Source organism: Vombatus ursinus, unplaced genomic scaffold, assembly GCF_900497805.2.
Source record: "Vombatus ursinus unplaced genomic scaffold, bare-nosed wombat genome assembly UNPS02000582.1, whole genome shotgun sequence".
NCBI lineage: Eukaryota > Metazoa > Chordata > Mammalia > Diprotodontia > Vombatidae > Vombatus > Vombatus ursinus.
In genome coordinates, this window is record NW_020940360.1 from 35680438 (window position 1) to 35702916 (window position 22479).

The 22479-nt window shown below is 41.3% G+C and overlaps 1 protein-coding gene across 1 annotated transcript in view; it reads left to right on the plus strand.

Annotated features, from left to right (window-relative positions):
* NR2E1 (nuclear receptor subfamily 2 group E member 1) overlaps window positions 1–22479 on the plus strand; it is a 28440-nt gene that overhangs the window by 1627 nt on the left and 4334 nt on the right. The window contains exons 2-8 of the mRNA XM_027856859.1: window positions 4502–4647; window positions 9175–9262; window positions 11394–11629; window positions 13261–13407; window positions 15941–16037; window positions 16425–16574; window positions 16845–16950. Of these exons, the coding sequence (XP_027712660.1) occupies window positions 4502–4647; window positions 9175–9262; window positions 11394–11629; window positions 13261–13407; window positions 15941–16037; window positions 16425–16574; window positions 16845–16950 (970 nt within the window). The remainder of the gene's footprint in view (window positions 1–4501; window positions 4648–9174; window positions 9263–11393; window positions 11630–13260; window positions 13408–15940; window positions 16038–16424; window positions 16575–16844; window positions 16951–22479) is intronic.

A 22479-nucleotide genomic window follows, 5' to 3' on the forward strand; every position in this document is an offset into this window, starting at 1 on the left:
AGGAAAGGAAAGGAAAGGAAAGGAAAGGAAAGGAAAGGAAAGGAAAGAAGGAAGGAAAGTAGGAGCTTTATTTATGAGGAAGTGAGGAATCAGAGTCGGAGGTAATGCAAAAACTCCTTGTTCTGCTTCTTGCAATAATACATAGAGATAGAAAACACGCCTTTCTGGGGTCCTCGTTTCCAGTCACTTGTACAAGTAATTCGGGGTTGATTTTTGTCACTTGGTGGTGGTGGGTTGCTTCCTGAGATTTCTTCTCCCGAAAAGAGCAGAAAGTAACTCTTCTTACCCGCCTTGTGGTCACTTTGGCTGAACCCAGAGCATCTGAGGAAAGTGGAGCCAAACGCGTCCAATTCTCTCTCCGGTCGTAAGAAGGAAATCAAAGCACCTTTTCACCCCGGCAGGACAAGACGCTTGGCTGCCTGCTCCAAGACCGGGTTTATTCTGCGTCCGAAGCTGCTGGGCTGAGCCAGTTGAAACAGAAAATAAAAACAATGAAGGCTGATTTTTCCTGAGCCCCGCGTTAGGAGCGGCGATGTTCGGGAAGCGGGGGAGGCGGAGTTAGGGGAAAGCGGAAAAAAAAGCAACTTCAGGTTTTCGGGAGAAGACACAAAGTGCAAATCTTTTAAACCTTCTCTGAGCTTCTAATGTTTAGTTCTTCTAAGCTAGTTTGTGAGAGGACGCCTGAGGTCAGGTCCAGAAGCCCAGGAGTAATTCGGCCGGAGGTCACAAACTCTCTCCGCTCTTTATCTACTCCATTGCGTTTACCCTATCTGCTCAGCCAAACAAAACCCAGTTCTCCCTTCGTTCTCCGAGAGTGATTAGAGCCCACGTAGAGCCCCGATCCCTGCTTTTCTGACTTCTCTTTCAATCACCCAACCCGTCCTTGGGTTCGGGGTACACTGAAGCTTCCCTCTTAAAAAATATAGGCCGAGAAACAGTACGTGTGCAAGCGCAGCCAAAATCGAGCGCCGGTTCAAGGGGCTAAGTTGGCCTCGGGGTGCCGGAGGAGTAGGGCTAGACTGGTCGCCTGGGGAGGGGGCGGGAATAGGGGCAGGGGGGACACGCCCGGCCTGCAGACCTCGCCTCGCTTGGCTTCCCTTGGTTGGAGGGTAGAGCTGTGTCAAATGTGATCCCTGCCTGGGTGGTAACAAGACCCCAGCCAGTCACCCCTCCAGCCCAGACTAACTTCTTTCAACAGCCTCTGATGGTAATTACAGTAATCGAAGCTGCCATATATCTTTAAGCAATTATAACACACAAAAAGCCCTAGGGGACCCCCTGGCGAGGGATGTTAAGAACGGTTTCCCGGCCCCAATAAAATCCCACTTTCCTCACGTTGTACCCCGGCTGGCCAAATCAGAGGAGCTTTACAACAGGACCAGCCAGTTATCTCATGACCCCATGTCACCGTAACGTAGCTTGGTAGGGCTGTTTTTTGTTGTTGTTGTTGAGATTCTTTTTTTTTTTTAGCAGATTTGCTCGGCCCAGAAATTTTTCTCATCTACTCTTGTCCCCCAGGATCCTCCCCTTCTCCTTTCCCAACCCCCTCCGCCTAGAGTAGTCTACTTGGACTGTCTCTAATCAGCTAGAGGGCCAGGCATCTAGAGACTGGGTGGGAGAAGGCCCTAGAAACTTAAGTCAGGCTGATCCTTGAGGACAGATTTGACCCAGGAAGCTAGAATCAGGACTGGACGTCGGGGTGGGGGGGATGAAGAGTTTGTCTCTCTTGGTTGAATCACTCCCCTCGCTCCCTCATCTCCATAACTGGAGGTCGCTGCAGAAGTTTGCTCTTGTCCAGTGACTGTCAATTTCTCCTGAAATCTCGGTTTAGGAAAAACAACACGGACAACCACAGCAGCAATAAAAAACAAGGTCAACCCGAAAAATTAGCAGCAGCATCCAAAGTGAAGCAGAAGAGCAGTAGAGACTGCAACAAGTTTTCCAAACTTGAAGGACAGCTGGAGCAGCTGGCTTGGAAACCTGCTCCCTCCCATTTATTAAAGGCTTTTGGAAGCTGCAAAGAGAAGATAAGGAAAGGACGTCTTCACACTTTCATTTCAAGTGACCACAACTCCAATTCGATTCAAAAAACAAATGCTTGGAACAGTTCCGAGCTAGAAACTGTGTTTGGTCTTTGGGGGTACAAAGACAAAAATGACTCTCCCCCTCAAGGAACTCCCTTCCTCTACTGAGAGGTTACAGAGTGTAAGCAAAGAAGTAAATAAATATAGGACGTATAGGAAGTAAAAACAAAATTATTTCATGGAGTGAGAGAACGATCACAGACAGACACACAAGGAAATTAGAATTAGTCCAAAGGTAGGGAGATTGGCAGGCAGGCAGGCAGGCAGAGTCCTTCCCTTAGGGGCAATGTCAAGTTCTCTGATTTCTCCAAACTCAGTGAGTGGCCTGGGAGCTCCTCCTGCACAGAAGGCCTGATGCCCAGGACTCCAAAGCCGGGCAACAACGAGTTTTCTTGGCTGTGATGACCCACCACATGAAGAGGGAGGAGATGGCACTGTTGCCTGTACATTCTTACTGTCTTCCCTTCACCCACCCTCCAGTACCATCCCCACCCCCCAACTTCTCTCCGGCTTTGTATGAGCCTGTGGGCGCGGAAAATGTCTCAGTTGATCTGGAGATGGAGAGGAGACTGGGGTTAGAGTGGGGGGGGGGGGTGGCGCTCGGTGGAAGAGAGAGAATTGAGTGCTTTCCCCTTTTGGCATTGTGTGATATCCGAATTCCCATGCTACCCTTTTTGACGGGTCACTGGTGACTCTATAGGCAGGTGGTAAGAAGGGTTTGTAATTACACAGTCCCAGGAACCATTCCTTGTCGCCCACCCTCCCCCTTCTTCTCCTGTCCTCCTATTTCTGCCCCACGACCTCCTACCTGCACCAGTCTCTCGGCCACCACTGACCTTGCACCCTTGGAGGGGAAAGCTGGCATGGACGTGCCCGAAGTGGTACGGAATGGAAGAAAAGTTTACCCTACTCCAACGACTACATACACACACAAACACACACACACGCACACGCATACACAGCTCGCCTTTCTACTTCCCCTCCCCCCTCCGCTTTTCTTTTTTCCCCCCTCCCCACCAGTTCCCAACTTAATCTCCAGTCCTCTAGCTATGTTGTATATAGCAGTTGTCTAGTTTCATTTAGCGAAGAAAGTGGCGGGTTGTACTGATTGGGAGCAGTTAAATGGGTTTCAATGAGAAAATCATTAAGTTAACACTTTATCTAATGTCCTCATTGTCTTCGAGAAGGGAGCCTTTCTGAGCCCTTGATGTAAGTCCCTGCGGGCTCCATGGATCGGGGAGCTGGATTGTGCCCCACCCCTGGCCGCCGGGGCTCTATTTTGCGCCTCACCCCCTCCCCAGCCCACTTCGGGGGCGCCGAGGCTTGTAATGAGAAAGTAACTAATGGAGACTGGAAAGGAGAAGCTGGGAGAGAAGTAGAATCAGGTTGTGTGGGGGGTGTGTGTGTGTGTGTGTGTGTGTGTGTGTGTGTGTGTGTGTGTGTGTGTGTGTGTGTGAAGTCTGTGCCACAGGGGCGCCGAGTACGGAGAACAGGAGTGAAATGATTCTTCAATCAAATACCAGCTGTTTTTTTTCCTCCCCAATACTGGGGACAGACAGGGCCAAAGAGTGTGTCTACTTTAAAGAAACGGCCAACTGAGGAACTGAGGCTTGGAAAAAAGGGAAAGGTACTTCAGACAAGTTGGCATGGAAAGGGGAGGGGGAGAGGAGATTCTTTTCAGACCCCCCGGTCTGGTAATTAATGTTATTAAACCAGTATTTATTAAACTACTTTGCTAAGCTTCGTGGAGAGCGGAAATTATTTCTGAGATTCACAAAAAGTAAGGTGAAAGTTTTGCAACTATGTGGTATTATTGTTATTACTTCTACTACTGACTATAACAATAATAAAAACAATGGGTCTCAGAGCTGGGCCCCAGACTCCATCGCGGGTTCCCAGAGTGTTTCTTTTTCTTGTCAGTTTTTAAATTTCAAGTTTGTCGCGTCTCTCCATCACTAACAGCTTCTCGGGCTCAGCGGAGGAGCCCAGGCAGGCTGACCAAACTTTTTTGTCGTAGCAGAAAAGCGAAGGATGTTTTTGCTGTTCCCTCTACTGCGGCGGAGGCTGCCGCCACTGAGCCCATGGCTTCAGGGCCTTTTTATTCCGAAATGGGCCTCGGCGATTGTAGAGGATCCAAATAAATGTAGCGGTGCATGAATAATGGTCATTGTAGGAAACTGACACTTGCTCAAGGGAGGGTGGGGGGAAAGGTTGGCTATAAAATAACTTCATTATTTGCGTTTACCACAGCTCCAGTGCTAATCCCTTCTCAGGTCAGATTGCTTAGCCTCTCTCTCTCTCTCTCTCTCTCTCTCTCTCTCTCTCTCTCTCTCTCCCTCCCTCCCTCCCATGTCTCCCCACTCGCTTCTCTTTCTCTTCTCCCCCTTCTTTCGGTTTTCCTTCCCTTCTGATTTCAGGTCGTATTTTAGACATCCCCTGTAAAGTGTGTGGGGACCGCAGCTCTGGAAAGCACTACGGAGTATATGCCTGTGATGGATGCTCGGGGTTTTTCAAACGGAGTATCAGAAGGAATAGGACATACGTCTGCAAATCTGGAAACCAGGTACCAGTCACTTCGCCCCCTCCTTCCCAGATATCACTCCCTCCTCCTCAGAGTCTCTCCTGCCACATACAGTTCTTCTATTTGGGATCTTTTCCGTACTTTTTTTTTTTTTTTTTTACCTTTCATCTCCTCCTCCTAGTCTTCACCGGCATCAAGCCTCCGCCTGATGAATAGGCGTAAAAGCAAAGTGGGGGAGGAGGGACGTGGGAGGAGAAATAAATATGTTTTCAAGAAGAAAGAAAGGAACACAGAGGTTACAGTGTTTTTGACCTGGAGGAATGATTTTGATAAGTGGTAAGACGCTGGCAAAAGTGCTTGGAAAGTAGATCACAGTTTCGAACCCAGAACAAGCTTTTAGTTTCTTAAAATCAAATAACAAGAGGAAAGTGCTCTGATTTCGGCCTGTCCCCATAATCTTGTGACATATACTTTCTCGGGAACTCGTCTTCATTCTCAATTATATGCATCCACCCTTACACAAATCTGGTGCTGTAGAAGTTCCCTGGTGCCTTAAGGAGATTCTGGAGAGCTTTTCTCTCCCTCTAAACTCTGGACTCAGCCCGAAGAAAGGAGAAACATTTAGAGGAATTCATCCGAATAGTTCCAATCAGAAGATAGGACCATTCAAGATTCAGGGAGTCACGTTTCATTTGTAAATGTAGTTTTAGTGGAACCAAACTCTAGGAACTCTTGCACAGAATATTAGGGCAAGGTGAATGATAAGGAAGGTGGGATCAAAGCAATCTCCTCCAACCCCCAGACCCAGAGTGGGTTTTCTTCTTCCCATCTTGTGCATCATAATCTGGGCCAGTGTCACCTTGCACAGATCAAATTAGCAAAGAAATGGCTTAAGAAAGGCTTTTGGAGGCTTAGGGAAATTGTAGCTGGCATGTTCCTGCAGAATTCAGCAATCACCAATAGGACTAACTGAATTCTGGCATAGGAAGTGGGGGAGACCAACCAAGAGCCCAAGCCAGGGCAGTATGGGAATTTCAGAAAAGCTTCCTGAAAGGAAAAGCAGATGCTTCTATCAATAGAAAAGAGATGCCCAACTTTTTAATAGGCTTAGCTTTTCCTTTTCATTTCAGCCTTATGGTCACAGAATTTTCCCTCTCATCAGCCATTAAATCATAAATGCTCATTTCAGTGAATATAGAGCACTAGCTAAATGCTTATGGTGTTAATATGGCAAGAAATACCTAGAAGTCTTCATCATAGTACTGAGGGAATGATCAAAACTACAGAGGTAGTTGCTGCTTTCAGAATTATGGACATCCACTATATCTCTATATATGCATATGTGCATACACACATAAAAATATATGCATATAGACAAACACAGATACTACACTGTTCATTGTTATTAAATTTTTCTGATTTCTCTTTTGGGCTATATATACATTTATGGACCAATCTGATAGCATTATATTTTTAAAAATCATATGAATACAGCAAAACTTGAGGGAGGGGTCTATACCCCCAAATAATTTAGTTTGATTGAATGTTTCATTTTGTTATTGGTTGTTTTGCTACTTTATTGGTAAAAACGGATATGTATCTAATATGTACTTGGGTATCTCCATACAAGGGCAATTAGTAGCTCTGTGGATAAAGTGCTGGGCCCGGAGTCAGGAAGACCTGAGTTCAAATCTGGTCTCAGATACTTACTAGCAGTGTGACCCTGGGCAAATCACTTAACACTCTGTTTGCTTCAGTTTCCTAATCTGTAAAATGAGCTGGAGAAGGAAATGGCAAACCACTCCAGTATCTTTGCCAAGAAAACCCCAATGGGGTCGAAAAGACTTGGACAGGACTGAATAACAAAAATTTCCATACATTTATGCTTCTTGGGGAGGATTATTACAATCATAAGATTGGAACAGTGTCCTAGGATCATAAGATCACAGTTTTAGGTATGGGAGGGACCTTTGAAGTTATCTAGTCCAACACCTCTCAGACATAAAACAGTTAAGGAAACTGAGCCCTAATTGAGATTAATTGACTTGTCCAAGGTTACACGTAGTAAGTGGCTAACCCAGATCTTTTGACTCCAAATCAGCTTCACCATGCTGTCTTTTCCACTTGATTTTATTTATTGAAATACAGCATGCCACATGCAACAAACAGAATTGGGGGATTCAAAATATAGAGAATATTCTTTTAAACACTGGGAAAGTAGCCAACTCAAAACATATTGATGACACTGACATTTGTAAATGAGCAACAATGGGCCTTAGCTTGCCTGCTCTTTCCCCACTTTGCAAGGCAGAATACATAAACTGATCTTTGTCAGGTACCTTTGTCCCAGGCTTTTGATAGTGATATACATTTAATCTGATTAGAAGATGTGCATAAACACTAATGGAGGCCTTTAGTTGGAGTTAAAATGTTTGTCAGAAGAGTGAGGTAACACTTAATTAAATGTTAACAAACTAAAAAAAATTAGGAATCTCTTTGAAAAATAATTGCTTTTTGGGGGTCAGGGAATGTGTGCTGTAGAACTGCCCCAGGGATATCTCCCCCCAAAAATAATTTTTCATTTTACTCAGTTTACAACCAGAACTTCAATAATTAGAAATTACCATGAACCCTTTACTCCCTTTTTAAAGACTTCAAAGAGAGCTTCTCTTTATCCACCTACACAATAAATGTGTGGATACTACAATGATGTAACTGTATATCCTAGAATAGCACCCCTTTCTACCCAAAGAGAATATTCAGAAGAAGGACAAATCTGAACATTTAAATCCAAGTTTCCTTTATATGGATTTATCTGAACTTATGAAGCAACTTTTTAAAAGCAACTTTTATTTAAAGTGCATCTTCATTCCATTTTTTTCTATCATTCATGTAAAAGTACTACCATGTACAAAAAGAGAGGTACCTGCCCTAAGTGGATAAAGGGCTGATCATGGAATCAGAAAAATCCAGATTCAAGTCCTGTCCCTGTCAAATGCTAGCTATGTGGCTTAACCTCTGCAGTTCTCTAAGATTCTGTTCAGATGAATTGCCATTAGTAGAGGGAGTTTTCACACCTCAGTTTTCCTACACTGATAACATCTTAGGTCCGGATCAAAAATAAAATAAACACAGAGCACATTCTCAACTTGTTTCTCTCCATGTGTTTGTGAATAAATATGCAGTTATATAGCTATGAACGTGTAAACATACACATAAATATACACACCTATCATACTATATATGTATATGTACATAGGTATGCATATATATCATTTAATGATCACAAAGACTTGGTAGTAAAAACTTTTTAAATAAATAAGAAATTTGCCAGTTTAATCTCCCTTCTTAAAGACTTCAATCATCAGAATATTTACTGAATTAAATTATCCCTTTCTCACATTTATTTCTAATTTTCTAATAAGAAGTTTGAACTAACTTTTAAAAGTTAGTTTACTGATCTCAATACATACTGTTATTTCCTTCTAGAAATTATACTGTATGTTACAGTTTTGGGTTTTGTTCATGCCTTTCAATTCTTCCATTTTCACTCCTCATTGTGGATTTCCTTGTCCCCAGGTTTCTTTAACCTTAAATTTGCCCCATTTCGTATGCCACTTTTGTCCTCATATTAATGTGTATTTTCATAACTCTAGATTGAGTCAAATCTTCAGGAAAGCGTTCAAAACGTTCTACCAAAGAATCTATTTAGGAAAGCAAGGAAAGACTGAACCCGTAGGGAGTCCAGACCAGGAAAGTAGAACCTGAAAAGAAAACCTGACTAGACAAAGTGGAGTAAGAGAAGGAGAGATTGGGGGGGGGGGGGGGGGGAGAGAGAGAGAGAGAGAGAGAGAGAGAGAGAGAGAGAGAGAGAGAGAAAGCTGTAGCTCAGAGATCTGCCCCTACCTGGCCCAGTGATGGAAGCTTTCGCACTAAGGGTGGGGCGAGGAAGAGGCAGGGAAAAAAAAAAGAAGCCCTCAAGGTAGGCTGCTGTCTTTGGTGCTGAAAAGGCCTCACCAACCTCTTTGTCAGAAGTTCTCTATTCGAAAATTCCTTTCAAAACTTAGTAGTCTCAACTTGGCTCAAACTCTAGGAAAATCATCAGCTCAATATTTTTACTTCTACTCTCACCTCTTCCTCTTTCTCTGGCATTTGGCCATTTACCCCAGAATTCTGTACTTGTCTGACTGAGGCAACCAGTACTCACAACACCAGCTGACTTTTTCAAGCTCATAGAAGCAAACTCAGATCAGGAATCCAGCTATTTATTGCTTCTCTTCTCTAAAACAACCAAAAGGAGTTGTCTCAAGTTGGGAAACCCAATATGGACTTTAGCATTCAGGATATAAGACCTCTCCCTTCTTGGGGACTCAGAGGCAAAAGCAACAAAGTTAAAGGTGAAAATCAAACAAATGGGACAGCATTTTGTCCTTCTGCTCTTCTCCAACCTTTTCTTATGCATTGATTTGTTTATTTTCCTTGAATCTGTCCTGATTTGTCCTCCTTCTGTGAATAAAAAGCACCCCTCTCCCTCTGCCTGTAGACTCTGATTCTCCCTTTCTGTTACAGGGAGGCTGCCCAGTGGATAAGACGCACAGAAACCAATGCAGGGCTTGTCGCTTGAAGAAGTGTTTGGAAGTCAACATGAACAAAGATGGTAATCAGCACATTCCTTTATTCTTCTAATGTTGATTGAGTAGTAAGTAAATTATATGTACAGAAAATACATTGCATTCATATGCATGTAAATCATCTTCCCCAAACACTTCTACCAGATGCCTGGGAAGTTGTCCCAGTGTTTCAGCCAAAATCTCTCCCTTCGACCCTAATCGGTGCCAGTCCACTTAGAGTTCCCCCTTGTAGGGGGAACCACTCTGGTAGGAGGCAGTGTGGGCCATGAAATCATAAGACCTGCCTCTGTGTGCTTATTAATTCTGTCACCCTGGGAAGGTCATCTAAGCTCTCAGAACATCAATTTCTACATCTGTAAAATGTGGGAGTTGGCCTAGAGTTGGAAGGAATCCTAGAAATCTCTTCCAACTCCATCATTCTGTGAACTAGGGGATCTGACTCCCACTCTCACGAAGAGTCCGGGATCATCACCACCATTCCTGAAAGGAATGGGGTGGGGAGAGACTGCTTCTAAAATGCTGGTTGGGCATTTCCCGCTATCCTTGTGGGAAGGAAGAACAAGTGATCTCGGCAATATTTCCAGCCTCATGTCCTAATCCCCCTTCTCACCTCTTTCCGGAGTCACTTCTCTTTGCCTCCTTTTTGTGACCAGCCTTTAAGCCTATTAGATATCACTGGGACCTTGGCGTCCCATTACTCCTCATCCTGAGGAGAAAGAATGGAATTCGTGAAACAAGTTTTCTGAAGATGAGATTACGTCAAAAGAGAAGAAAACCCTCTTTAACAAATCAACAAAGGCGCGTTCTCCAAGGCTGCTGCTCAGAGATCCCACAAGGGACATTTCTGCATCCTGTACACAGATGAAGAAGAAAGAATGGCTCTGGGAGGCAAAGGAGCATCTCCTATTGGTTCCCCTCTCTCCGTGCTTCCGAGGGGCACTAGCCGGCATTGTAGCACGGGGAGAAGGGACCAGGAACTGGGACTCTGCATGGGGCTGGGAGAGTATATATACTACAGTTCCGAACAGTTTGGGGAATGCCCGGCTCGAGGCCGCTGCTGCACAGGCTGAGGTATTAGTGTTGGGGACCAGGGTCGAGGTTGGGAAGGATTTGACCTTCGGGACCAGGGCTAGGGACCGCAATCCCGCAGCGTCTAGTTGCCAGCTCAGGAAGCTCTCTCTCTGCAGCGGAAAAAAGCAGGAGCGGAAAAACCTGTTGAACTTCTGTATTGACAAGTTGTCAAGCTCCGCGGGCGGGAGATTGCCCCTGAATTAATTTGTTTGTTTAAACTGTTTGCGGTAATTGTCAGATCTCTCTCCTGCTGCTTGCCTGCCTGCCTCCCTTCCCGCACACTCTTCCGAGGCTAGCTCTTGTTCTCTTTCCTATTGCATTTTCCCCACTACACTCCTCAGGCGGCTGGCACCTTTCCCTCTCGAAGCCTTGAAAGCAGAAAGTCATTTCCTCCCGGGGGCTCCCCATTGGTACTGGCTCAGAACCGGCTCGGGTGCAGCTGCTGCCGGTGGGAGCCAGGGCTGCTCTTTGAACTAGGCCTGGGGGCGACAAGGCCTAAAATTGTTCCCTGATAAAAGGCAAGGCACTTATCAGAACTCTACAGTGAGCCCTCCTCTCTCTCTGTCCCTCTTTCGGATCAGATCCAGGTGACAAAAACACCCCTGTCCAATCTTGTTTGCATGTGTCTCCAGTTTCCAGAGGGAAAAAAAAATAGGCTCCAGATACTGAAGGTATCCGCTCCTTCGCCCCGAGTCCTTGAACCAATTCTGGGGCTCGGGACCTACGATGGTCCTGGGTCTTTCCAGATGATCCAGTGGGAAAACGAGAAACAGCGAGATTATCCGGGTCTCTAGGGCTCACACCGAATAAGTTCATGGAAAAGTAAGATTAGAGATTTATGGGATTTAGCAATTTAGATACAACCTGGTCCAACTCCCTCATTTTGCAGATGAAGAAACAGAGGCCAGGAACCGGGAAACCACTTGTCCGAGGTCACGCAGCTTGTTAGTGATGGAGACAGGATTCAGAACCGCATCTTCTGATTCCAAACCCAGAGTGAGGCTGATGGGCTGAGGTTTGAGTCCTTGAGTTACCAAACTTGTTAGAACCAAGCTCAGCCTTGTCACTGTCTGTCTATCCCTGCAGCTGTGCAACATGAGAGAGGGCCCAGGACGTCTACTATCCGAAAGCAGGTCGCCCTGTATTTCCGCGGCCACAAGGAGGAGAACGGTGCAGCCCCTCACTTCCCTTCCGCAGCCCTGCCTGCCCCGGCTTTCTTCACTGCAGTCACGCAATTGGAGCAACATAACCTGGAGCTGGCGGCTGTGTCCGGCACCCCGGAGAGGCAAACATTGGTGGGGCTGGCCCAGCCCACGCCCAAGGTCAGTGGCCCCACTCGAAAAGAGAAAAAATAGGAGGGATCAGAGGGCTGAGTGTCAAAAGTTCACTGTCTCTGAACTGTTGGTGACAAGGAGATTGACAAAGAAAGTAGGGATATGTGTTTTTCTTTTCCCCTTGGATTTAGAAGGGAGAAATACTCCCTGAAATCGGAGTATTCATCTTAACACTTCTCTCCCCTTAGCTAAGTTCTGGGGGGGGGGGTGGAGACCGGCTCCTCTTTGCTGTCAATAATACCCCATCCCTGTCAAAATTTGGATTTCCTTGTAGACCAGTTGAACAGCCGCGTGCCTTACAGGAAAATGACCTCCAAATTGGAGTTCAGTAGTCACTGATGTAGGACCTCAAAATTCAATCCGATTTAATTCAAAAAGTAGTCATTGAGTGTGTGAGGTACTGTCCAAGGTGCTAGTACTAAGAAGACAATAGTCAAAACAATTCCTGCCTCCACGGAGTTTACAATCTTCCAGGATTAGATCAGTTATTAACTTTTTATCTCTTAAATCTAATATTAGGCCTAGAAGCTGAAAGGGAGTTGCTCATTAGTTAGTGTGAAAATGTTAAGTTCTACCGCACCATTAAAGAGGGAAAACCCACAAATGCAAACCCATTTGGATTGTTTTGGCTCCTCTGACACCCATCAGTCACTTCCAAACTGCTTTGCCATCTGCAGACAGCATTTATAACCCTTAAAGGGTTTGTGATGTCCCAGAAAAGGCTAAGATAGTCACCTCAGGATTTCTCTGAAAGAAGATCCAACAACTGCATGGAGTCCTACACTGTCAGAGTTCACACACACACACACACACACACACAGAGCCTCAGAAAATCAAAACACCTGTGCACCCATACACAAACACATGCATACGCAATATTTAATGTTTTTTCCTTACCCCTTGATGTGTATAATAAGCATGGGAAAGTGCTGCTATGAATATGTTGTCAGTTGTGAATGAGAATGCTCTATGAATGATTAAAATGTCTAATTGAAATATTTCCATAACATACTAATCCTTTCTAAAAATATTCATATGCATATTTGTGTTTTGGATGCCTATTAATTTATACTTTTTCATGTCTATTTTTATTTACACAAATACAAGCTGCTCTTGTCTAAATTGGGAGCCAGGCCTGCCACTTGGCTCAGCCCTGTGTAAATTTGCTGGTGAGGATAGAAAAAGACTGAGAGACTCATAGACTATTCACTCTGGAAGAGACCTTAGCAATCATTTAGGCCAACATTCTCATTTTGCAAATGAGAAGACTAACTCCCAGCCAAGGGAAGTGACTCAACCAAGGTCCACCTCTCCAAAGTGAATGCAGCCATCCAAATAAGAGCTTAGAAATGAGGCCTCTCCCAAGGGGATCAAAAAAGTTAGTGCATGGTATGGCTTCTCATGGAGGGTTACAACTGAGAACACATAGTTCTCAAACTATATGCAGGTATTTTAATTATACAAAATATAAGTGTTTCCTTTTTCCTTAGTGTATCCTTTTTCTGGGAATTCTTGGTTCTTATGCAAAATAATGAAAGGTTGATTTCTTTTTAAAATGCTGTGGTTTTCTCACTCTGGCCCATTTAATCTATGTTTCCTTCTTTCTTTTCCCCTTCCAGTATCCCCATGAAGTTAATGGAGCCCCCATGTATCTCTATGAAGTGGCCACTGAATCTGTATGTGAATCAGCAGCCAGACTCCTTTTCATGAGCATCAAATGGGCCAAGAGTGTTCCCGCCTTCTCCACTCTGTCCTTGCAAGATCAGGTAAGTTTGAGTGTGCTTTGAGATCCTTGAACAATAAGGATTATAGGAGAGAAAACACAAGAGAGAATAAGAGTTACTAATCCCAGATTCGCAAAGCTGAAAGGGCTCTGGGAATATCATCTGTAACAACTCCTTGCTATCAGTCAGGTGAATATCTCAGCCTGAAATCCTTAACTGGCTAAACAACCACTGATAACAAAGAGTTTTGTGATGTCCAAAAACATAACCATGAAGTCAACCCAACAAACATTTATTAAGCATTTAGTATGTGCAAGGCAAGATGTCGCATGACATAGGGCTGACCTTGGATTCAAGAACTGGGTTCAAATTCTGCCTCTGAAATATACTAGCTTGATCATGAATGATTCACTTTACTTCTTAGCTTCCCAGCAACTCTCAGAGACTATAAGTTACAAATGAATTACTGAACTGCATCTATGTATACATCCATACACCAATGAAATTAAAAATCCAGACTCAAAAAAATGTACATGGACTTGTGCTAGATCCTGATGATACCCAGACACACCAAGGAAATTATTAAGATAAAGCTCATTTGGGAACCTCAGTTAATTGAAAGAAAAAAGGCTTCATTTTGAGAGGTTGCCCTTTCTCCTCATATTTCCACCAGTTAGAATGTATCTTTACTTCAGTCAAGTAGAATGAAGCTTATTAAGGAAAACATGTGTAAGAAAATACACTTTTTTTCTTGCAAGTGGAATTTTAAAATATTGCCATGTATATTTTAAAATTGTTGAAACCTTTGTGGGAAATTAGGAAAGGGAGAAATAAGATGTATTACTGATAAATAATGAGATATTTCCATTCCTTACCTGAAGAATTAGTCTCATTGCATTATGGTCATACTTTTTTTTCTCTGAAGATGATATATAGAGTTTGGGTCACTAAAATATATGGAGATAAACAGCAAATAGGAACCCAGAGTGTATTATAAACCTCCATAGAGACAAGAGTTCATTTAATTCTTAACTTTTTTTTAATAAATCCCTAAAAACAAACATTTCTCACAATCCTATGGTCACAAAAAGACTTTCAAAAGACTAAGTAATGTTGTACCTAAAATTTCATCATGCCAAGGAAGAAAATAATTTTTATTCATCTTATTTAAAATGACTCCTTCTAGAATTATTTTGTGAATGACCACAAAGAAAATGCATTCTGGATTGCTTTCTGAAGAATTGGCTGTGGGACTAGTGGCAAGGTCTAACAAAAATTATTAAGTGGTTATACAAGCAAAAAATATGAATCCTTTAAAAAAAAATAATAATAATTTAAAGATTTGAATCCTGCTATGCCTAATTAGGTTGTACTAAATCTCCTAAATATAAAATACATTTCCTTACTGAGATGCATGCTAACACATTCAAAACATTTAGTTTTTCTGCATAAGGTCTATTTCTATCACACATCAAGAATAGCCAAAATTGGGTGATATTCCCCCCAAATTTTTCAATTTGTTTTCTTGTACCTTATGTTATAAATTTGACAAAGCATTGATTTTTAAAGATTAGAATTAGGTATGAGTCATTAGGAGTATTTTTGATAAATATTTAATGAACCAGTTCTTCAGACTAACTTATTTTAAAAAAAAGACTTTCATTTAAAATGGGCTACTTCTGCTCATTTTGGAAGATAGAAACCATTTTAAAATGTTCATCAGCTATCCTTACTCATTTACTTAACATTAGATCCATTTCCAAAGTACCCATCTTTGTGCCATTTTTAAACTCTTCCAAATAAATGTCTAGAGGCTATTGGAAGTCAAACATAAAATTGTTTCTCTTTTCGGTCTTCAGAAGAAAACCCTACAATAATAAGTCAGAGTGGAAAAGGGAACTGAAGATGATAATTTGGAGACAATCAAATTTTGCTTTCAAGCTGTCCATGTCACATCACATAAAAATTAATGCAGTCTGTCCCTTTATGCTTATCTGAGAAATCAGGCAACCAACAAGGAGTTAAATGTGGAAACCCTGATTAACTTAATTGTATCACTATTTTTCCTCTCCTAATGCTTGTCTTTGATAAGTACTGTGGCTATTATCCCTCACATACATACTGTTCCTTTATCTTCTAGTTCTCCAGTTCTTCTTTAAGAATAAGAGTCATTCAGAGATTCAGTAAGCCAGTCAGTAATCCTTGAGAATTTCAGCGTTAATATTCCAGAGGGGTCACTTTAGATGGCATTCCAGTATTCAACAGTTTGGCATTTCATAGAGCACTAACCTCATGATCAACTTCTAAGTTTGGCTGAAATAAAAAGACAAGAAAGAAAAAGCAGACCTTTTCCTGGGAGAAGCAAACTTTAGGAAAATAGGCTGTGAAGTACATATTATTTTATCTATAGGCACCTTGTGAAAAAGATAAAAGAAAAAGCTAAAATATTCAGGAGAAATTACTAAGACAGGCATTTAAAACAGTTTTTTTTAAATAATGGAAATTTACATATTGAGATTGTTTATAAATTTATAAATTATACACTATATTCTATTATACATCTATTGTATGACAGCTGATGCTTTTGGAAGATGCTTGGAGAGAACTGTTTGTTCTAGGAATAGCACAATGGGCCATTCCAGTTGATGCTAACACTCTACTGGCTGTATCTGGTAAGAACTGCACAATTTAATGACTTTGTTGTAGAAATTACCATAAAAATACATTACTGAAAAAAGAACAACATGTAAAGAATAACAAATTCCTGCTGAACAATAGAGTATACCTGTCATTTATAAATCTATATTTAAATGCAAATAATGTTGTTTTGTTGTATTCATGACTGCTTGCATTGTTATTTAAATGCAAATTACTGTGTTTGTTATCATCCCAGAGAAGATTTTATATTAACTTCCATACAATATAGTCAGTCTACATGGAATCAGAGATCTCAGAGTGACAATTGAATAGATATTTATATGCAGAATTTTGTCAAAAATCAATATGAAATCATGAAAATGCCCTAATATTAGGACATTAATTTCACATTCCAATTATAGGCATGAATGGTGAAAATACAGATTCCCAGAAGCTGAGTAAGATCATCTCTGAAATCCAGGCTTTGCAGGAGGTAGTGGCCAGATTCAGACAGCTTCGGCTGGACGCAACTGAATTTGCCTGTCTCAAATGCATTGTCACTTTCAAAGCTGGTAAGTAGATGTGAACCCCTTCTTCTTCTTCCCTTCATTATCCCCTCCCCCTCCCTGCCTTTGACCCAGCCTGCCCCCTTCATGATAACAGCCACTTCAGAGTCAGAAAAAGCCTCATAAAATGGAGCTGATCTTTCGGACCCTTTGACTCCATTTTAGAGAGCCACGGTCTTCTTTCATGCTGGACCAGCTTTGCATTTCATCGCTGCTTTATACCGTTGCACCCACCTGGAGGTCAACTGACCGACTGGTTCCTGATCTCTTTTCTAGTACCTACACACAGTGGTTCTGAACTAAGAAGTTTCCGGAATGCCGCGGCCATTGCAGCACTTCAAGATGAAGCTCAGCTAACACTTAACAGTTATATCCACACCAGGTGAACTTTATTTGTTTAGAATCTTCTTTTTTTTTTTTGTGAGGCAATTGGGGTTAAGTGACTTGACCAGAGTCACACAGCTATTAAGTATTATGTGTCTGAAGCCGCATTTGAACTCAGGTCCTCCTGACTCCAAGGTTGATGCTCTATTTGTTTAATAATTAAGAATAACAATAACAGCGGCTATGGCAATAACCCTGTTTTTCATAGGGTATAGGTTACAAAATGTTTCCTCCTCCCCCCCCCAACATCATCTCATTTGCCTTGAGCATATCCCTAAAAAGGATCATAAGTTTCAGATTTGAAAGGACTTTAGAGATCATTTAATCAATCAGTCAATCAAAAAAAGTATCTTAAGCACCTACACAGCCAGACCCAGTGATGGTCTGGTGATGGGAATACAAAGACAAAAATAAAATAGTGCCTGCTCTCAAGGAGCTTACATTCTAATGAAGGAGACAATATGTACAATTAAAAATATATGAAAAATATTTACAAATTAATGGGGGGGAGCACTGACTACTGGAGGGATTTATCAATTAGTCCATGTTCCTCAATTTAGACTCAGAGGAGGTGAAGTAACTGGCCTAAGGCTATACAAATAGCGAAGTGGCAGAGTTTTGAACCAAATCTTATTCTAAGTCCAACACTCTTTCCACTGCGCCATAGGAAATTACTTTTGTAAAGGAGACTCAAGCTATATGTGTGTGTGTGTGTGTCTCCCCAAAAAAGCCAGTTCAATCATTTAGAATAATTAACCACTGAATACAATCAGTTCAAGCCAAAAGAGCACTAATAACAAGTTAGTTAGTCAAAATGATGCAACTGATATTGGTGCTTAGACCCAGCTAGAGTGAGAAAGGTCAAAAATGATGACCAAAGTCTTATGGTTGTGGACAGTGACCTCTTGAATGGGGTTGGATAATCCCAAAGAAATGAAGATGTCTTTATAGAGATGCCAGCTAAATTCCCACAGAAAAGATGGGCTTTCACACTGGTGACGCATTCATCTGGGGCTTCTTTAACCATCTGACTGGTAAGGCCTCTGTGATTGGCTCCATCTCTGATTGTGAAGGCAGCCAGAATGGATCTTCTTGATTGGCAGCCATGAATAGACATGGATAGCTTCACACTATTCCTGGCAATGGGAAGCGAATTCCAGGGAAACCTTGTTAGAAAATATAGTGGATTGGAGCATGGAACATCTATAGTATGGGATTTATTCTAGTTCCCAGGAAGGGAAGAATTAAACATGAGAACCAGTTTTACAATGCTTTACAATGACATTTCTACTTATGTGCAAAAAATAGAAGGCAGTGCTTTCTATCCTATGACTCTATGAATTATTATTAGCTGCCAGCATTGTTTCAGGATATAACCCACCCTGCTAGAGTGAGAATCCCTATATTCCTCTAAAACAGGGGTTCTTAACCTTAGTCTGTGGTTTTTGTTTTTCAAAATTTTGATAACTGCATTTCAATATAATTGGTTTCCCTTGTAATCCTATGTATTTTCATTATGCTGAGAAGTCCGTAAATGTCATCAGTCCACCAATGGGGTTTATGACACAAAAAAGTTGAGGGTTCTTGTTCTATAATTTATGCAAATAGTACACTTGGCTTCTTTAGCCAATCAATCACCATCAAATATAAATAATTTTTTTTCTACTTATGCATGACATCTTTTGGGTGTCAGAGAGATGGTGTTTAAAAAAACCCAAATACATACATTTATCAATCAATCAATAAACATTTCTTAAATGCCTGCTGTGTGCCAGGCACTGTGCTAGGCTCTGGGGATACAAAAAGAGAAAAAAGACAGTCCCTGACCTCAAAGACTTTATAATCTAATGAGATGATATACAAGTACTTTGAAGCCTTAAAGCACTATATTAATGTTATCTATTATTATGCCCTAAAATGAGCAAGTTTGTTATGAAACAGTTCCATTATATTCCATTATATTCAAAACCCACTAATCAGCCAAGTTTTAATAATCCAAATATGTGGGCATTTTAGTGACCCCATGTTGAGTGTTTCTACCCACATTGTCCCTTCATTTGGGAGGATGAGTTCTAGAGTTAGGATGAGATGTGGGAGCAAAGGAGAAAGAGGTATGTTTTCCCTCTTTATATGTCAAGGATTTTGACCATTTAAATAAAAATGAATAGAGATCTTATTCCAGCTACTTCATCTGTAAGAATTACAAGGTAAATATACACTGGTGTTGGGGAAAAAAGCACCAGATAGAATGGTGGCCACAAGATCTAGAGGGAGAGGGAAACAGGATATACATGGATCATAAGGATAGTCATGTTTTTCAGTGATCCTTCTATCCTTTCTTTATTTCTTTGTTTATTACATCTCTTGCCCTCAAAATGCTAAGTGGCAGGGCATAATGGGCAGTATTGACTGCTATTTTGTGAATTCTGGTGAGTGATAATTATAGTATCATAGACTAGATCTAGTTCCTTGCCACAATTGAGTTCATGTCACAGTAAATTTAGAGATGGAAGAGAAATTAGAAATCAAAATTCATTCCCTGCCTTCAACTTTATTTTGCATGGCACTTCCAAAGCACCTTTTGCTCAAAGATTTTTAAACTTTTGAGAAATATGGTTTAGCCAAGAAACAAATTTTTGAGGTATAGAATTTCTGCTCCCATTTTTTTTCATATGGAGAAAGATTTATTAAGAGCAAAATAGTTTTATCTTTGCTTACTTTTAGTTGATGGAAGGATCAAGGAGAGGCCCCAGTTATTCTGATTGCTAGTTCTCTATATTGATCTTGAAGGGAAGAATTAAACTGGAGAACCCGTTTGGAAAACTTCAAAGGAGTCACCACCTTCACAATAAGCCCCCCAAAATACAAATTCAACCTATTATAAACATTCATTTTTAACTCTTTAGATATGGCCAAATCTAAAAAGAGTCAGGATGAAAGACTCTTGCTCAAGTCAACATTTTTGTCTTGGCTGACATTACTTCCCCTCAGGACTCTTAATTTCTATTACAAAATCTCTTTTTTTGTGGGAGGCTGCTACATATATATACTCTGAAAATTATATGAGTTGTTAAGTAAGAGTATGATATTTTCCCTCAAAATTAAAATTTTTTTAAAATTAAGGGCAGGATAGGTTTGAAATCCATTTTTTAAGCTAATTAACCACAAACTAGCTTTCTTTTAGAATTGATTTTTGGTCTGAGTAATACTCATAGGAAACAATACATCATGTTTTCTACAAAGAACCTCATATCTTACACGGACTTTAGGTAAAATTAATAATAAAGTAAAAATGCAACAAAACAATGAAAGTGTTTTATGGGAAGGCAATTGTCAAACTACAATCCACCAATGCAAGGAAATAATAATTGTTGTTGTTCTTGTTGTTTAGTCATTTTCAGTTGTGTCTAACTCCACAGCCCCATTTGGGGTTTTCTTGACAAAGATACTAGAGCAGTTTGCCATTTCCTTCTCCAACTCATTTTACAGATGAGGAAACTGAGGCTAACAGGGTTAAGTGACTTGCCCATGGTCCATCCACTGCACCTAGCTCCCCTAAGTAATTATTATTACCACCAAAATAAATGGTTACATTTATATAGTGATTTAAGGTTTACAAAGGACTTAGCATATATGCTAAGTTGGCAATAGGGAAACTGAAGCTCAGAGAGATAAAGTGATTTTCCTATAAGCAGTTTATCAATGAGTATTTATTAGGTGTCTACTATGTGCTGGGTACTCCACTAAGAACTGGGTGTAGACCTACAAGGAATGAAACAATCTCCATTCCCAAGAGTCTACATTTTATCAGGAGAGACTGCATGTAAACATATGAGTAAATATAAAATAAATGCAAAATCAATATATTAACTAAATTCAAAGTAGTTAGGGACGGGGAGAGAGAACTAGAAGCTGGGAATAGAGAAACACTTTGTACCGAAGTTAGTTCTTGATCTGCATCTTGGAGGAAAAGAGGGATTCTGGGAGGTAAAGGTAAGAAGGGAGTACCTTCCAGCATGGGAGGACAGCCATTGAAAAGGTACAGAGATAGAACATGGAACATCAACATGTGAGGAACAAAAAAAAGACCATTTTGGCTAGACTGAAGAGTGCAGGAAGAGATGAGTCTGGAAAGGCAGATTGAGGCAAGCTTGTAAAGAGCTGTACAAGCTAAACAGAGGATTTGAGGCTAGAGATAATAGAATGTCACTGAAGTTTATTGAATGGAGAAGTGACATGGTCAGAAACACTTAAGGAAAATCACTTTGGCAGCAGTGTGGTGGATGGATTGAAGTGGGGAGGCACAAGGTGGGGGTGAACAATTTGGAGACAGTTGCAATAATCTTGGTGAGACGTGATAAAAAGCCTGGACTGCTGGGAAGTTGTTAAACTAGGAATCAAATGCAGGTCCTTTAACTCTCAAACCAGGGTTTTGTTTTTCCATCATGTCAAGTGCTTTCTCCATAGCACACAGCTTTCCATCACTAGGAGCAATAAAATATCTGCCTTGACCTGCCCTTCTCATTTTATGTTCTTGGCCTAAAGATATAATTTAGCACATTTAGAATCATGCTTGTTTTGAGATTTTCCCTATGTTGGCTCTTAGTTCCATGAAACTAGTGAACATAGACTCACAATCTCCCTTGTGAAAAATGAAGTAGTTAAGGGACAAATGCTATTGAGTTATCATAGCAAAGTTGGTATATCATGATATACCAAAGATGGTATATCATAGCAGTTGAATTCTGGGGTATGGAAATGCAATAGCTACAGGCTGTAATTTGAATGTGTATTCCAGCATCTCTCCTATGCTGAAGTTATGTGCAGTCAGCATATATAAGCTGGGAGAAACAGGAATGCCTCTGCTGGTGTTTGAAAACTGGCATTCAAAGCCATTTTAGTAGGGGAAGGGGGAGACAGAGACAGAGACAGAGAGACAAAGAGAGACAGAGACAGAGAGAGAGAAGATGTAGGATATTGTTTTAAAGGAGCAATGAAGAATTACGGGGGCAGGTGGGTCCTGAGCATCTCTTTTATTGTCATTATCAGTGCTTTTCCCTTTCCTGCGAGTGTTTTTCTAAAACAGTCTTATATATCACACCTTGCTACCAAGTTACCTGAGTTCTAGGTGTGAATTGCCCTTCTGGGAAGTGATCTGTCATCAACTGATGCCACAGTTGCATCCCTGCATCCCTGACTCATTGACCTTTGGATATCACTCTTCTTCCCAGCCCCCACTAGGATTGAAAGGTCAGTCCATCTGATCTGTACCATATAGAATACACAAGCACACATGGGCAGAATCAGTCCTCAAATATCCCTGCTCCTGGATATGTGACAAGACCTATGATTTTTTTTTCAAAACCACATTTAGAAATTAGTGACATACAACATGACTAATATGGAAATATGTTTTACATGACTGCACATGTATAACCTATGTCAAATTGCTTACTGTTTTGGGGAAGAGGGACAGAAAAATTTAGAACTCAAAATTTTTAAAAAAGGATGTTAAAATTTGTCTTTA